General features: G+C 34.4%; 1 protein-coding gene across 6 annotated transcripts in view; it reads right to left on the minus strand.

The window, feature by feature from the left end:
- Positions 1 to 19,105, minus strand: part of Dgkb (diacylglycerol kinase beta) — a 580,628-nt gene that overhangs the window by 11,690 nt on the left and 549,833 nt on the right. For all 6 annotated transcript variants that reach the window (XM_077796729.1, XM_026408351.2, XM_026408343.2 and 3 more), the window contains 2 exons: positions 13,245 to 13,365; positions 12,353 to 12,413 (listed from right to left, as the gene is read on the minus strand). In XM_077796729.1, coding sequence (XP_077652855.1) covers positions 12,353 to 12,413; positions 13,245 to 13,365 — 182 coding nt within the window. The remainder of the gene's footprint in view (positions 1 to 12,352; positions 12,414 to 13,244; positions 13,366 to 19,105) is intronic.

The raw sequence follows: 19,105 nt of genomic DNA on the forward strand, positions 1-19,105 counted from the left end.
CTAGATGAATTATTAAATATAACAATATACACCCTAAAATCAATGCTTTCTCTGTGTTGCTAAATGTGATATAAAAATTTTCAAAAACATTTAAATATTTCCTTGTGATGTGTAGTAACTCATTTTAGGAATAAGGAAACAGTTTCAAGAAAATCCATTAAGTAACTCTCTGAAATCCAGAAGTCACTGATATAATAGAAGACCTAACCTTGGACTCTGGCCCTCATTCCTACTTTCTACTCATTGTGACACTCTTTCTTAACAGCAATTTTCCTAAGTAGTTTTTCCCTCCCTCCTTACAGGAATCGAATGAAACATTGCTTTCAAGGAGTGAAAAATATTTTTAACTTCTGACTGCATTTAATTTCTGCTAAAGTGCAAGAAAAGTTGACTATTTCACTTGCAGATGCCAGCTTCCTCAAAATAACTTTTAAAATAGTGAAACCTAGAATAGGTCTTAAATAAAAAGCTGAAAACAGAAGTTTTAATAAAACTTCTGTAATAAGAGAGTAGTAAGACTATAACTTCTAATTTGTTTTTAGTCTTCAGTCTTTGGTTAGTTAGCTTAGGTATTAGGCATAAGGAAATTTACCTACTGTAAAAAAAGGACGAATTCTAGCTATTTGCCTACTTCTCAAAATTGCTCCATTTTCTCATAAGTCTTTCCTTGTGTACTGTTTAAATTTAGGTTTTACCAGGATCTTGGCAGGAAACATAGTTCTACCTTTGAGTTGACATTAAGAAAACTTATTATTTAGCTAATAATCAAAAGGGAGGTATAAGCACAAACTATGGGGAAAATTAGCAGATGTCAATGTATTTTCTAATATGATATTAGATGAAATGCTCTTCTAAATACTATTACAAAATAAAAAAGATTTTCATAATATTCAACTTTGGATCTTTGAGAGGGTCATTAAAGCAGTATCCTCTTAAAATGGCTTATTTTTGTTTTTAAATGTAAATGTTCTGTATGACACTTGCTAGGGAGAGAACTACTAGGGAATGTCCACATGGAAAGGCGCCTCACTGGACTGGCTACCTGCTTTACAACTAGATGTTCCCTTTTTCAACACAGTGTACTTTAGGACTCTTCAGAAACATGGCATTTCCTCTTCTGAACTTTTTATCCTTAGGCAAACAGGCTTAATGGACTGATGACAGGTTTAAGAGTAGAAAAACAGGTTAGAAAGTCCCAGTCACAGAACTCTTTGCTTCTTGACCTTGGATCACCTAACCTTGCCTCCAGGTCTAGAAGTCTCCCATACTAACAGATAACTAATAAGAGTCTTAAAATGAATGTCTCTGTCTATAAAGTAATGGAAAACAAAACCTCATGTGGTCATATACATTATTCTTGATATAGAGAAATATCTAAAATCTTAATCTTATCTTTAGAGGTAAATAAAAGAGCTGTGCTTTGGGGCCACATTATTTTCTCTTAAACAGGTAGATGCTGCCTCAAATTGGCTAACTATAGGAAATAGGAGTAGAAAAAAATTAAAGACGGTTTACCAAAATGGGTATGACATTAAGATTAAAGACTTAAAAGATTTATTAGATATAGTTAGTATTTTTTAAGTGATATGAAAATGCGAAATATATTGTGAAATCCACAAGTTAGTGGATAAACATGCATGGGTGATAGGCTGATGAAATGCTGACTCTTGGAGAGAATTCAGTCACATCTAAGAAGAGCCATAAGCAATATAACATCTAAGGATATAGGGGACGATTTCAGGTCTAGCCAAGAGGGAGTAAGTACACTCTACTCTGTTGCTCCCACTGGATATGGCTACAAACCCTGAACATCCTACACCAAGCCTCTGTCTGAGGATACCAAAAAGTAAATGATAACAGACAGATTAGGGAAAAAAGTCAGAACATTAAATGCTACAGAATTGGTGATGATGTTCCTGTTGTTGTTTCTCCCTTCTTGTATCTCCTGGCTTGGACTTAACTGGAGCTTCTTTATTTATATTGGGCACTGTATACCAAGTATACATAGAGTGTTTTAAGGAAAATCCTATCTTTCTCATTTAAAGAATAGGAGAGTAAAGCCCTTCAGATCAAAGACAGTAAGGAAAATAAAGTGTTGTACACGAACCCTACCACAATCTCTACCAACACAGGTCCATAGCCAATTACATAGTAGCAGCAGGTGCCTAACACTTTAGTGCAGGACAGACTTTAACTCATTAAAGGAATTATGGGCTCAATAGGAGATCCCTGTTCTTTCTTTCTCTCTGTATCCCCTTGCCATCCTGGAGGAAGATGCTACTTCAGGAAATACATGGCAGAGCAGAAAAACTAAACTCTTGGATTCTTACTAGAACATGAGACTGCATGGAATGAAAAACATCAGAGAGATCATGGAGAGGAGGGAGCTCAAGCAAGATATTCTGCCAAGCTTTGTAGAATTCCCTGAATTTGCTCTTTATTTGACTAGGCCTGGATCTGACTTTAAACAGAATACTGATAACTTATAACTGAATTCGAGTGTAGGCTACCATTGGGAGTCCAGACAGACATATAGATCTTTTACATGCAATATAAATTTGAACAATATTACAAATACTTTGAAAACTGAGCTGATATCAGGGCCACAACTTATAGAAGATGAATTAACATCTGTGACCTGAACCTAACCTTGAAAGGCACCTGCTAGAATAACAGTAATGACAACGCAAAACAATATTTTCCATGGGAATTAAATAATAGCCAGGCCCTCAAAACATGATATTTAAGATGTTCAGGACATAACTCATAATTTCTCAAAATAAAAAGAACCAGGAAAATTTCAAAAACGTATATGGTATTACACACCCAGTGATACAAGCCTTGAGATGATATAATAATATATATATATATAATAGATGATATATAATCTCTTGTTGAGATTAACAAACAAGGAGTTAGCAGCTATTATAATCATGTTCCAAGAAATAATGGGAGACAATTCAAGAGTAAAGACAGAAAGTGGTAGGTGAGAAATAGAAGATACAAAAAGAATCATTGGAAAATTGTACAACTGAAAATTCAGTTTACAATTGAAAAATATAATTACCAAAACAAAAACTGTAAGTTTTTAGACTCAAGAATAAAATGGAGATAAGAGGGGGAAACAGCAATGAACTTGAATGAAGGAAATGTTTATTATCCTATCTAAATAATAGAAAGAACAAGAGGAAAGAAAAAAGAATGAACAGGCTCAGAGATCTGAGACAATAAAGTATGTAATATGTACATGTCATAAGAGTTTTAGAAGAAGAGGAGAAAGAGTGTTATGTAGAAATCAGTATTTGAAGAAATAATGACTGAAAACTTCCTGATTTGGCAAAACATAAATCTACAGACACATAAAACTCAGTGAAACTCAACTAGTATAAGCTCAAAGAAATCCATGCCCAGACTCATCAAAATCAAACTGCTGAAAACTAAGAACAAATTAAAAAGTTTAAAAGCAACCTGAGAAAACTAACATATTACATAGTGCAAGCAATGATTCAAATGATTGTGGACTTACTGGAAATGATATTATGTAAAAGATAGTATGCAAGGTGTAAAGGGGAAATAAAGAGGAATCTTAAAATGCTTACAGTTAAGTCAGAAGAGCTGGATGCACACACACACTAGCCGAGAGAGAAGCTTGTGGGTTAGGACACCATGGAGATATTAGCAGAGTCACAGAAGTACAAAGGATCAGGCAAATATTTCAGACAGATGGGGAGTTAAAGAGACTTCAGGAGGAAAGTGCTTTTAAGCTTGGCATTGAAGAAGAGCTTTTTAAAAACTTTTTGTGTATGCAAGTACCTATAATCCCATCATTGTCCAGAAAGATTTTGAAGTAACTTTAAAAATACATATATCCTAACAAAAGAGAATAATTAATTCGGGCAATCTGAGTAAAAGGGAAACATTAAGTATATAAATATAATAAACCATTGGTAAGATTAGATGAAAAAATGCAAACCATGGGTTTCAGAGAACTGTTGGAAGAATCTATAGATTTCCTGAAGCTTGTCTGGAGGCTAGAGAATGAATTCATTTCTAAACCACAAAACAGAATGGGAATTTTAGGCACAATACAGAAGGAATCAGTATTATTAGAGCAGGTAGCTAGATAGATGTAAACAAAAGTGTGGAAGGAAAATTCAGGTTCCACCCCTGGGTGGCACCCATCTGGCTGGTATATCTCCCCACAGACCAACTTGTGCACCAACAGCTCTCTGTCAATCTGAAGAAAGGATACAATCATCCTCCAAGGGACTAGTCGTAGATGACCTTGGGATCATAATTCTATTGTTTGCATTGTGTTTTGTCAGGAGTTCCATAGACTTTGGTGACATCTCTTCCCACTCACCACCCCCACCTTTGTTTTATTTAGGTAGTGACAGGAACAGTTCTGACATAGTAAAATTGGTACAGGTGCAGAAACTTAGGCAGGTGTAATCATCCCACCCAAACTGAATAACTCCTGAGCAAGGAGGATACCAAGCAGAACTTAAAACCTTACAGTGCAGAAGACCACCCCTTTCTCTTGAAATGGCCAGCTCCATGCTCTCTGGGGTGTACTTTTGTTTTGTTAAATAAAGCAGCATGCTTACTTATTCTCATCTGCTCTCTGTATAGTTTGATTTTAAGTTTTTTTGGGGGGAAGACAAAAACTGAGGAATCTCCACCCATAACAGTGTAAGTATGAATCTTCCAGAAGTGGTCCCTATGCAGCATGCCAGGCTGGTGCTAGTGTTGGGGGTATAATTTAAGGCCGTGATGAGGATTCTGAATTGTATGCTATGTGAAACGAGGAGGTACTGGACTTGAATCAAGGAATGCAAGGTATCACAGCTGTGGTGTTCAGTAGTAATTCTGGCAGTAATGTGAGGGATGGCCGTGCTACACTGAGAAGCAAAACATAAAAAGATCAAAAATATAAATAAGCTAATAAAGATTGGATTCTGTTATAAATAATGTGTTTTAGTTGATTACTACTTTTAGAGATACATTAAGACTCTGAAGAGGCACTGAGTGAAGCAGCAAGCATCATAATTAGGAGAAGGCAGTAGAGACCAATAGCCTGCTTACTCTTACTATGTAACCTTGGGCAAGTTACTTGACTTCTCGGGCTTCCAGTTTTTTAAAATTTATGATATGGAGATTATAATAACTCTACTGACTTCTTAAGATTTTGTGAAGATTAAATTATTGATGAATATTAGCACACTGAACAGAAAATAGTATATGGTATACATTTAATAAACATTACGTATTGAGACAAAGGTTCCCCTTAAATAACTCTAGTCCTTTAAAATGTCTAGAAAAATCTATTGGCCTTCATCTACTTAGCAGTAAATTTCTGGGTCTGGAAAAATTTACATTTACAAAATCTTTCATTATCAGTATCAGTGGCCTGAGATTAATGGTATCTAGCAAGTGATTAAAGATTAAATAACGGGCTGGGGATGTGGCTCAAGCAGTAGCGTGCTCGCCTGGCATGCATGCAGCCTGGGTTCAATCCTCAAGCACCACATACAAACAAAGATGTTATGTCCACCGAAAACTAAAAAATAAATATTAAAAAATTCTCTCTTTTTCTCTCTCTTAAAAAAAGATTAAATAACATCTTACAATTATGATTATTTTTAATAATTAAACACAAAACCTAGATATATTAGGCCTCTACTGTTCCTCTTTACAATTTTAAAATTGTGCTGGAGTTTATGAAAAAAAAGGACCAAAATGAAGATTATATATATATATATATATATATATATATATATATATATTTTTTTTTTTTTTTTTTTTTACAGGTACCTGTAGTAACTGGGTAAGGGGAAAAGATCCCATCTTTCTAGATAAGTGTGCAAGCAAAGCTCAAATGTTCAAGTCAAGGAGGTGCTAGAGTCAGTGGAGGGAACTGTCGTTCCAGTCAGAAAATTGTGTTTCACTGAACAGTGTACATAGGGAAATTCAGGGCAGCAAGAGGCCTCAGGAATAACAGGGATCAAATTCTCCAGGCAGCAAGACCACCAGACTCATCAAGGAGCAGCTAAGTGCTAGGTCAGGGCTGTGTGGCATCTTGAAAGTATTTACACACAAGAAGCTGAGATTGGGTGAGTAGGTTCAGGATCCAGAGAGGTATATACCAGGAAAGGTACCTAGAAGGGCAAAGGAAGACCTACACACATAAATGCTTTCCGGAAGTTACTGTGACTGCAGTTGTCACTTTGATGAGTCCTCATATATCACCTGTGGTTTGTTGTTTCACCATTTAGCTTATGATCATGAATAAATTCCTTCACATTCTCTATGATGTAGGAGAAAGTTTCAGGAATTTTCTCTACCTTATTCATAGACAATGTGCTAAATGGATCCTGCATTAAAACCTAATTGGTATTATATTTCATAAAAGTGTAACAGATAATAACTAATACAGGCATATTATATGTCAAGGAATCTGTACAATAAATACTGTTATAGCTTGAATCAGAAATGTCCCCGAGGGGCTCATCTTTTGAAGGCCCCAGTGCTACCACGTTTAGAGGTGGGAGGTGATTGGAATGGGAGTCATGATCTGATGGCATTATTCTGAGGTGGTAGAAACCTTAGGAAGTGAGACCTAATTGGATAAAGTGGGTCACCAGGGGCATGCCCTGGAAGCATTTATCTTATCAGCAGCCCCTTCCTGTCTTTCTCTCTGCTTCCAAGCTACTAAGAGTAGAACAGCATTCCTCTGCCACACCCTTTCACCATGATATTGTACTGCCCCTCAGGCCCAAAGCAATGGAGCCATCCAGCATGCACTTCATTGAGACCTCTGAAACTGTGAGCCCAAATAAATCTTTCCTCTTTTAAGCAGTTTTTCTCAGGTGTTTGTCACAGTGAGGAAAAGCTGACTAACACAAATACACAATGGATAAGTAAAAGGAAGTAGCCCAAGGAAGTTTAGTTGTACCATACCAGGAAACAGAAGGATTACATCTTGGGAGTTGGGAAAGTATATCTTCTCTGATACATTCAAATCTTTGCTTTGAGAATATAATGAATAAAGATAACTCAAAATAACTTTTACATATATTTATATATGAAAAATATGTGAATGAATTGCTAGCCAAACTACATTATGTTCAGTGAAAAAAGATTTAGTAGAAAGCATTTTTAAAAATGTGATACTACCCCATGAAGTGTTTAAGAAATTCACAAATTCAAAATGCACTTGGTATTGGCAATCAAATCATATTTGAGGCACAGTGCTATACTCTGGCTGTACTAAGCTGGCAAAAATTTGGGCTTATAACCTCAGAAAAGCAGCAAAACATGATTTCAACATAATTTTAGAGATACTGACCATGGAGGCTGAGTTTGCAGGTGAATTGGTGTTAGAATGGGTGCAGGAGTAGAAGGGCAGTGCTCAGGCAGGCTTTGTGGAGGAGGGGAGGCTCAGAAGGAGTTTCAAAGGATCAATTGATGCCATTCAACTAAATAAGAGGAAAAGTTTCTTTGAACAAGGGAGAAGTATATGAAAAGGTAAAATTGAAACAGGAGATGAAGTTGGTCAAATAGGAAATCTGTCTCAAATTATTATATTTTATCAGATAGAAAATAATTAAAGAATTTTAAGTAGAAAGTATCATGGTGAAATTAGTATTTTATAGTGATCATTCTCATGGAAATGTGAAGGATTATTTAAAATACAACAAAAAATGGTGGTGGAAGAATATATGTAATATTTGCCAGGAATGAGAGAAACGTAATGGGCCAAGTCTATGACAGTGGTAGTAGGACTGGAAGAAAAGATTCTAGAAATAGGTCATATCATTAAGTGGGTGTGGTAATTGAATTTGGGAATATATAAATAAGCATAGTATGACTCTCAGATTGCTAGCTAAGAAAACACTGGGTGTGTAATAGTTCCACTAAATCAAAATAACATAGAGAAAAGCAGCAGATCTGGGATATGAGGAGAGGTTAGTATTTGGGGAACAGGAAGAAGAGACAGATGAACAATCCATTTTGGTTATACTGAATTTGAAGTTTCTGATGCCATGTGCAGTCACTTCTAACTTAACAAAACTTTTCTGGGCACCCATCAATTGTAAAATTTGGAGAGTTAATGGGTGTTGTGTGTACAGATACAAAATAAAGCTAGACCTAATCTTTGTTCTCCCCTATCCTATCATGTAACTCTCTTCTTCTCTCACCCCAGCTGTTCTTCTTCCTGTTTTAGGAATATAAGGACAACAGAGTCAATATGTTCTCTGTATTCAGGAGAAAGGATAAGAGGAGGAAGAAGGTAGAAATAATTTCACTCTGGAGTCCAGCCCGAATACAGGTTCTTCTAGAACATTTTAATATACATTATTCTAGAATTAAGATCCTCTTAAGTTAAATATGCTTATTTGCATGACTAAATAGTTATATGGCTAAAATATATTTTTTGTTAACTTGGTGATTATTACAATACTATGAACACAGGGATATTTAAGAAGCTTCTGTAGATTGATTTTCAGTGAGAGAATTTAGAAAGTCATAAAAATAATTTAAAAATATATATTTCAAGGGCAAATTTAAAACTTTTGGTCTTTGCCTTTCTTCCTATTTTGAAGTCAGGATTAGTAAACTTTATAAACAAATATTACATTGTTTCTTAAATCACTTTTTATTGTGGTTATATATATATATATATATATATATATATATGAATTTACCATTTTAACTTTACATTTTTAAGTTCATTAGCATTAAATACTTTCACATTGTTATGCATCACTACCAGCCATTTTAAGAACCTGTGTTATCCTGATTTTTAAAAAAATATTTATGGATTTTGAATCAAGACATTTATTGCTTGTCCTTCTATTTTATATATTCTATTTAAAAAAATAAAACTTCTGCTTTCTTCTAAAATTATATCTAGAGAAACTCTTCATAACTTGAATATCAGCTCATGGATATTTAAATTCAGCAAAGAATTTTAACATTCTACCAATTCTTATGTTCTGTAAGAAAAATATTGTGTTATTGATTGAAGAAAATAAAACACTTTCTAGTTAAATCATACTAATGCTATGGATATTAAATATTCTCTTCAATTAAAATGAAATTTAAAGTTCAGAACTCCATGTGGTTCTAGGAAAAACAGAGTGAGCCAGAATGTGAAATAACAATAATGAGCCACAGTCTAGTACAGTTCTTGGCCCAGTGTAGGCTGCAGTGCATGTTTTAAATGAGTAAGTGAATTTACAAGAAGAGAAAATTAAATGTAAATTATGTACACATTATTACTAAAATAACAATTGTAGATCATGATAGTTAAGAAGTGAAATGAATATACTATTACTAACTAAAATAAAAGTTAAAAGCATTATCAAAAGTGCTATGTGAAATAAGCTACAATTATTCTTAAACACTATTTAAATTTCAATAGACGTAGTTTTTTTAAAGCTGGAGAAGGTCAGTAAGTGATTTGTAAATGGTCACATTCTGGAGGTGGCTCACTTGGGTACACTGGGGTCTTTCCAGGGTGAGATCCATGGTAGGCGCAGTGATGAAGAATGAGGACTCTGGAGCCAGGCCACCTGAGTTTCAGTTTCTACCCTGCCACTTAATAGGTGTGCAGAATTAGACAATCTGTTTAGTCTCTGCCTACCTTAGTGGCTTCATTCATAAAGTGAGGTTTATTAGGTTATTTTGGGAGAATTAAATATGTCAACAGAGAGAGTACCTCAATATGTACACACAATAAGAACTTAATAAATATGAATTTTTATCATTGCCATTTCAGCTTCTTTACTCACAACATAGTATAGAGACTCTACTCTCCCAAAGAGTCTAAAGAAATACAATGAATATTCATAGAAGTTATTTGTTTTCATTGTTTTTTAAAAAATTATTTTGTTGTGACATGACTGATGAATAGTGACCTTTTATTAAAGACAAGGGAACAACTGTCACCATAACCACTACCATTCTGCTTTACAATCATGAACACCATAATCACTGCAACTACTATCATTACCATCACTAGGAATTTTTCCACTATTTCCACCATAACCATCATAACTACTATTACTCTTCCACCACTATCATAAATGTCTCCATAATGTCATTACCAGTAAAACTATCACTGCCACCATCACCAACACTACTACCAACATCACCGCCATCACTACCACTACTTCTACACCCTTAACATTTATGTGAATATAAATTTGAATTCAGAAGTATCATTTGGAGAGTCTAAAGAGGAATAGACAAAGTATAAACGTAGACATTCCGGTAAGTAGAGGGAAAGGAATTTTTAAAAAGGATATTTGGAACCAAAAATAAAAAATGGCAGAAAGCACAGGAAATAGCCAATATTTTTAGGAAATAATGAAACAGAATATGAAACGAACAAGAGGTTATGTTTATGTGCTATACTTAATGTTTGAGCCAACAGCTCCAGAGTTCAATCTTAAGAGGTAAAATTTAAAAATTCCCTTTGATTTGCTAGGGTGTGCTGTTTGGAATCAGTAGTTTACATTATTTGAACTAGAAGTTGAGAAAATGATACTTCAATAAAGAGATCTGAGTATGAGTTTCATATTTGCCGCATAACAGAACATGAATAAGTTATTTAAAATCCCAAAGCCTCACTTTTCCATCTGATAATTCAGATGTTTATTCAGGGTTCGTGTGAAAAATAATAAATTCATTCAACATCAGCACTTAACACAATGTTTATACAAGATGAAGGCCCTATACTGTTATTCCTTAATCAGTTTCATTTCCAACTTTACTAAGTAAATAGCATTGTCATTTATAGGTCCGAGTTAGCCTCAACTAAAACTCCTCATTCATCTCCCATTTCCCATCTCAAAAGAATGCATTAGTAAATTCTTCCTGCTCAAAACTCCAGAATGTAGCTCAAATTACATGCCCTTGGCAAACTTTAGTTTTCCCTTTTCTTTCCCTGCCACCTCCCAGACAACAGGGATAAACCTGTCTCTTATCTGCTCCTCAGCATATTCTCCACATAGCAGTCAATGTGAACTTTAAACATGTAAGTCAGATGATACTTAAAGCATTTAATAGCTTCTTATTGCATTTATAATAAATAAAATACAAAAAATGGCTGAGGATGTGGCTCAATGGTTAAGTGTCCCTGAATTCAATCCCCAATACCAAAACAAATAAACAAACAAAAAACAAGCAATAATAAATGTTGGTGATGATGTGGGGAAAAAAATGTACATCTATACATTGCTGGTAGGACTGCAAATTGGTGCACCACTCTGGAAAGCAATATGGAGATTACTCAGAAAACTTGGAATGGAACCATCATTTGATCCAGTTATCCAACTCTGGTTTATACCCAAAGGACATAAAATCAGCATACCACAGTGACAGAGCCACATCAATGTTTATAGAGGCTCAATTCAAATAGCTAACTTATGGAACCAACCTAGATACCCTTCAACAGATGAATGGATAAAGAAATCATGGCATATATGCACATAGGATATTACCCGTCCTTAATGAAGAATGAAATTATGGCATTTGTCAATAAATGGATGGAACTGGAGAATATCATGCTAAGTGAAATAAGATAATCCAAAAGAACCAAAGACCAAAAGTTTTCTCTGATTTGAAGATGCTAATTCACAATAAGGATGAGGAGGTGGGTAGGGAAGAATAAAGGTACTTTGAATTAAACAGAGGGAGGGTAGGAATGATAGTAGAATGAATCAGATATCACCCTATGTGCATATATGATTATATAACCAGTGTAACGCTACAATATGTACAACCAGAGGAAGGAGAAGTTAGATTCCATTCATGTATGATGTGTCAAAATGTGTTCTACTGTCATGTATAACTAATTAGAAAAATTAAAAAATGATATCATGTTATGAAGACAACAACTATGGTAGAAAAAGGGGGATTTTTGTTTTTTCTATAGAAAAGCAAACCCACAAGTCCCTAAATGGAGACAAAATAACAGATGAGTAATAAATCCAGGGAGACTTACGTCTGAAGTTCCCATAAATAATTTTCTCATAAGGTGTTCTGAAATAAACACAAGAAAGTTTAGAAACTTTGTATTTTGCTTAGTTCCAGAGTTCATAATTGATCCATGGTATTTAAAGTTATACGTAGGTTAACACATATTCAAAAACTGAAATTTTCCAAGGGCATATAACTGCTAAACCTTGAATGCAATGGCTTTGATACATAAGTAAGAGGGGAATTATTTGATTATAGGTCCTAAAGGAGGCAAGAAAAAAGATTAGATACTGTGATTATTTGTTTATTATTTTCATTTTGTAAAAATGAAACTGACAGGGTATTTTAGCTACCCTGTACTCACTGTGCATGGTGTCTGCATCCATGGTTCCCCATCAATCTGCATTGGCAGAGACTTGCTAGTCCTAGGGAAAAATATGTCCCTGTAAGTATAACATTGAAATATATCATATAAAAGACTATATATAGGGTAGACGATGATGAGACCAGGGAAGGCAAATGTGGTAAAGTGGACCTCTAAAGTTATCTCATCTGAAATGGAGATATTTATTCACTATTAATGAATACTCTGAAAGGCACCTAGGTCATAAGAATGTTAAGAGCTTCCTGGTAAATATGGTGTTAAAAACAAAAATTATTAATGCAAAAAAAATGTCAGGGTTTATTTTTAAGGATACAGAATTCGTACATCCAAGAGACTGATTCCTTGTCAAAATGGACTTTTCCCCCCCTTCACCAGTGAAATAATGGGAAACTTTCCTTGGAAAATTTCAAATTTAATTCACATTTTGTTTTACCATACAATAACTTATTACTATTTAATTTCACAGAAACAGTGTTGCACTTAGGCTATGAAAGAATTTAAGTTTATAATTGATCAATAACTTTTTTATTATTATTTTGGATGTATTTACTTGATAAATACTTTAGTGCCTCAGTGAACTTGAGTGTGCATGAGCATAGAGCATAGGGGAGATTAAATTTGCATGTTAGAAGGGACACATCACCATTTCCATGGTAGTCAACAAGGGAGAATCAGATTTCAAAGGACCTGATAAGTAATAGCTAGCCAACACTCTATAAAAATCTGCCAATTTCTATCATTTTGAAATATATAAATATTAACCATTGCTCATTTGAAGCAAAAATAAATGTCACTATTAGTCTTGTGTGCTTTTGATTAGTTTTGGTGAAGTTATGTCAAACCCCTCTGTCAATTACAGAAAAAGAACTACCTGATGACCACAGAAGAGCATTGAGCCAGTCTTCGGCCAGCACTTTTCAGTCCTGTGTATATTTGCCCCATCTCCATGGCTCCTTCCAAACCAACCACCTCCAGCAGCTGATCACTCAGATCTGAAAGAAAACAGATGCCTTTAAGTTATAGTGAATATGCATATGTCCAAAATTTGATGATATTGGATATTCTGGAAATAATGAAAGCCCCTTCACAAAGAAAGATTCTCTGTCTTAAAAACAGAAAGTAAAGATGGCCTACTTCTATAACTCTCAGTTTCACAGAACCTTTGAGGTTCTATGGAAAACGATGTGCTGTCAGCTTATTCTAAAACAAGTGGGAAGAAAAAATTCTGAGCCAAATAATGCCAAAAAACATACCAGTAGTTTCTAACATCAACAAACTTAATGTTATTCCACATGTATATATGGAACATTTATACATCCTACATCAGACATTTGGCAGCAAATACACATCTCATCACTATAAATAAAGTATGAGGATATACTGTCAAACATGATTTTTAAAAAATTACTCAAATGAGAGACCTTAGAGATCATGGAGTTGAATCTTTTTATATTATAGACTAGAAGACTGAATCCCCAAGTCCTTGAGTGACTTGTCCACAGTCATAAGTAACTTTGTGTAGAAATTCAAGAAAAAATGGTAGTTTCTAGAAATGTTTTCTTAAGGAATATACCCTACCAAACTAATATTTAGGAGCAGATTAGAAAATTAGCACAGTGCAATTATTTATTGTTATTAGGAAAAAACATTAAAGGTGGGCTAATATTAATAAGTACTACTTGTTAGGTGCTTATCAAGTAGCTGTCACTGGACTAATCATGTCCTATTAATCTCATTGGCTCCCCCTCAGAACCAATTTAAGAAAAATTAAATTATCCCATTTCTAGAAAGAGAAGCTGAGAATCAGAGAAGGTAATTTTTTTTATATTTGCACAGTGAACAAGTGATACAGTCAAATATCGAAAGCAGCCACTTTAAAGCATAAACACTAGGCTAGTCTTTGATAAATCAGTTATATGAAAAGCAGATACTTTAAAAACTATATAAATGTCACTCAGGAGTAGAGGCTGAACTCGCATCAATAGAACCCCAGAGATGCTGCCCCAAGAGTCCATTTGCTCAGGTACTGACCTGAGTGCTGAGACCCTGGATTTAGAAGCAGTAGTATGGGTAATCACACCCGGTCCCTTTCTATTATAGCAGTCCCATATACTCCTAACATGCTTTTAAATGAAAATTTAAAAATTCAGACTGTTTTAGTAGAAAAAAAATCTAGAGGAAGTGGCCTACAGTGGGAATGCATAATGATGATACCAAATAAACATGTGCTAGTTGGCCACAGCCAAGTTAGACTCCTAGAAAAACAAGAAAGTTGTTTTCTATGGAACCATTCTGTATAGAAAGCCCTCACTCCTCATTAATGAACCCCTTCTAGCCTGGAGTTCAGAGATGCTAATGATTCACTTTGAGTGTAGTTCAACTGTGGCAAAGAGCGTTTAAAATCTCAAAGTTCATGAGGCCTATGATCATTGGAAATTTTAAAATTTTCACTTACAACAGAATATGTGACCAAACCATCATAAGTTTTTTTTTATAGCAAATGATTAAAAAGTATCAATCAAAAAAAATTAAATTGTAGCTGTGGCATGAGATTGCTCCAAGTAAAAACAACATTTCAGGTAGGAAATAAAATGTTACCAAGTCAGAGCTCAGAGCTTCCACCTCACTGCTCTAACCCCTATTGAGACTTATTTCTCATGAAGCTTATTCTGTTTCTAGTTTAAATTTATGTTGCCAAGAACAGATGGACAAGGAATAGAAACATATTCTTTCAGCTGTAGCCGGCACTAAAATGTGCTTGGCTCTGTAGCCTGGGTGTTAATATACGCATTTCTTAGATATATGTCAACCAGAAAACAGCATTGTGGCAAGCTCTAAAGCTCCAGATGTGTGCCTGGTGATATTTATAAAACAAAAACCACTAGCAGCACGGTCACAGGACTGCAGTTCACACTTGGTATTGTAGGTGTTGTACTGCCTAATTCCTAAAGAGGTGAAATTCCATGTTAATTTTTGTAATGATCTGAGGCTGGTTGATGGGAACTATTCTAGAAGAAACGAAACACTTTCTCGCAACAGAGTTAATCTGTGAGCCCTAACTTTTCCATGAATCACAGAGATTTGTCTACACTCACACCATATTGCTGCTGTCTGCCACCCTCCTTCTATTTTTTTCTTTCTTTTAATTTGTCTTTGTTTTTTTTTCCTGCAAAAATACTCTGAAAATCAATTCTAGTATTAATAATCACTAAAGAAGCTATTTCTCATGAGTTTACAACACCTAGGCTTTCAAATGATTATGTTGTTGCTAAAACAATAAACTATATGGGAATAGTGGAATGTTTACAAACACTGGCGAAAGTACAAAGTGTCATGGGGTAGAGACAAAAACAAAAGAACTAAGTTTGTGACATGCAACTCTTTCTCTCATAATGCATGGGCAATTTTTGATGCAGTGCAATCTGCACAGTATATACATAACTGATGCCCTGATGTGTGATCTTTTAGATCAGTCTTGATTGATTTTGTATAGAGTTTCTATCCATATATTTTTTGAACCCTTTTTCTATATGTGGTATGCTCTGAATATCAAGTACTTCTTCACCTCACATTCTAGCTAAAATTTAAGTGCAACTCTCCCTGCGATGGCCTAATCACATTAACTTATTTAATTGATTTGATACCTTGTTATTGATTTTACATTTTAGAATAGGAGTAGCAAACTATAGTCCATGGATCAAATCTACTTCACTGCCAGTTTCTGTATGGCTTATGACTTAAGAATTACTTTTGTTTATTTAAAAACTAAAAAAATGTAAAAGAATAATATGCTGACACATATAAAAACTGTATAAATTTAAATTTCATGGTCCATTAATTAGTTTTTATCAGGCATAGTCACACTTATTTAGTCTGTTTCAGCCCTAGTACTATAATCTCAGAGTAGAGTAGTTGTGACAGCAACCATATGGCCCACAAAGTCTAAAATCTTCACTATCTGGCCCTTAAGATAAAATGTTTGCCAACCTCTTCTTAAGAGAAATATGAACTCTTTCACATCACTGAAAATTTTACTTTATCTCTGCTTCAATAAATGTTAAATGGCATCGCAATGGCCTGAAAGGCATAATGTGGCAGCACTGATTCCACAGTGCGTGTATCTATGTATAGAGAAGCTGTTCTCAACCATGGTGTCTTACCACATTGGTGGACTAGGAGATTTGCCACAATACATTTGTTATTTATCATGAAATAACAAAGTTTCTAATTAACCTTATTTCAAAAGGAACCAGAGGAGTCACTGCATTTTTGTTACCTTTTTTTTTTTTTTTGAGTATGCAGAAAAAGAAGTGGAGTTACAGATAGGAAGGCAAAAATTGCAGCCAGACTTGGAGATCCAGGTGAAAGTTAGCTCTACCTTCTAGAGTTACCTGCAAGCATTGAGACATTCTCACACCCTGATATAGGGGTGTGTGTGTGTGTGTGTGTCTGATGTGTGTCTCCTCAGGAAGATCTTCCTTTTGTTCAATTGAATATTATAAAGTATATTTTTGAAGAGGAAAATACTACTAGGTTTTTGAGCTAATGTCTTTCCAAATATCTCCATGGGAGTAATGGTGGCAAGATAATCTTTCAAATTAGGTACTTTAAGTTGTAAGATTAAAGTCTTAGGAGATGGTTCTGAGGGAAAAACTTAATTAAGTCATCAAAATTGGGTCATATTAGAGCTAGATTCTTAATACGAAGTCTGTGAATCTGAATGGGGAAAATACAAATTTATTATCAGTAGCCTGTAACTGAAACTAAAAGTTATTTCAAGTATAAATTTAAACAAGAAAACATAGTTGTAGTAGCAATATCTATGATCTATTGCTACTGATAGTTATCAGGGACATTTCCATATTACATCATAGCTATTATAACTTCCTTTTAAAAAAAAGATAGTAACAAATTTCAATCATCCACAATCCCCAAATATCTTCAGTTGTCCCTAGAAAATAATAATCTAAGTTTTCTTTTATTTAAATTAAAAGTACTTGTATACATGTAAATATTTATATATATATATATATATATATATATATATATAATATATATATATATATTTTAGTAATCCCTTGTTCTCTGCTAGATTTTTGAAGTTAATTTGCTAATAAGAAAGCACATATATTACTAAATCAAAATTTTAGTATTATTTCAACATAATTGACTACATTTTAAACCTATATATTTTATCCTTTGAATTTTAAAACACTATTTTGAGAAAAATCAGTAGATTTCAATGGAATTACAAAGACGACTATACCACCAAAATGGCAAGAAACTCTGCTTTACAATAGAATTTGCCTCTGCCTTTGTAAATCTGTTCTTGAATATTGTACCATATTATTTTGCTGCATAGGCAATCAAGGGTATGAATATAAAATCTAAAATTAGGGGCACAGATAGAGAATGCAAGAGCTGCATAGCTAATAAGTGGATAATATTTATTCATTGCTTAGTCTCTTTGGTTTGACAGTTATGCCCTGATAGTATGTCTCATTATGTAATTGTTTCAGACTACCATATGTGATGGAACAGAAGAGGATACATTGCAAACACAGACTGAATGTGGGTTGTAGTATTTCATAGAATATAGTTTGTCTTGCTGGAGGGGAAAGGGAGCTGGAGCAAGGCAGGTGAACCTTTTGCCTGGTGCATGATGCATGGGCATGGCATGTGGTATCCAGCAATGTGCTTCCCCACTGTGGGAGACCACCTGGAGGTATGCTCAGTGACTCAATAGTAATACTGTAATAATCACAACTTGTTGCTTATAACACCATTTATTAAATCCTTATTTGGCCATGGCAGACCAGACTAGCTCTGCAGTTGGACATCCCTTCAGAAGTGAAGATATGTAGATATGTAGATTGTATGCCCTTTCAGTGATGTTTTATTTATCTAGCAATGATTGGAAACATGTCTGGGATCCAAAGTAACCAATAACCTCCCCCACCCTTTCACTGTGTATTGAATGTAGGGACACACAAATACCAAACACATACTCTAATACCAAGCTACACATCTGGTTCCCAGAGTAAACTTTAAAAAATATATATATATGTGAAATACATTCACTAAAGTGCAGATTTCAAGGATTCTTCAACATGTCCACCCATTGCTCATTGATCCTTAATTTAGATGTACTTCTCATAAGCACAAATAACTACTTTCCATATCTCCATAAATTAAAACATACAAATGAAAAAGGGGGTTAGTAGAGAAAGTTTTAGAAGGAATTTATGTATATAAATATAAAATGTTTTTTTAACAATAAATAATTTATTATAAAATATTAGGTCTATTATCCAAAGTGAGGGAATGGGAAGGGTTGATATATATACATTGTATGCTTTCTATTAGCAGACTCTCTGCTCAGAGCTTTACAGATATTTTTTCCATTTTCCCCCAATAATCCTGGTATTATTCTCCTCATTTTACTGATGAATAAACTTGTTTATTGATGAAACTGTTCATTCAAATCTTCACATGTAATAGAAAGCCTGGTGTTTCAGCTAGTTATGTTTGACTGCAAATTCCATGTGATTATACATACTGATAACAATAATTAGATGTATCAGTGATAGAAGAGAAAAAAATGCTACAAAGGAATATTTATTCCTTTGAATATATTCAGTGAGCATGCCTCCAGGAGGTCTCCCACAGTGGAGCAGCACATTACTGGACTCCACACAACAATAAGTGTTGCCCTTCAATAGATGAATGCAT

Source organism: Urocitellus parryii, chromosome 3, assembly GCF_045843805.1.
Source record: "Urocitellus parryii isolate mUroPar1 chromosome 3, mUroPar1.hap1, whole genome shotgun sequence".
Lineage (NCBI taxonomy): Eukaryota > Metazoa > Chordata > Mammalia > Rodentia > Sciuridae > Urocitellus > Urocitellus parryii.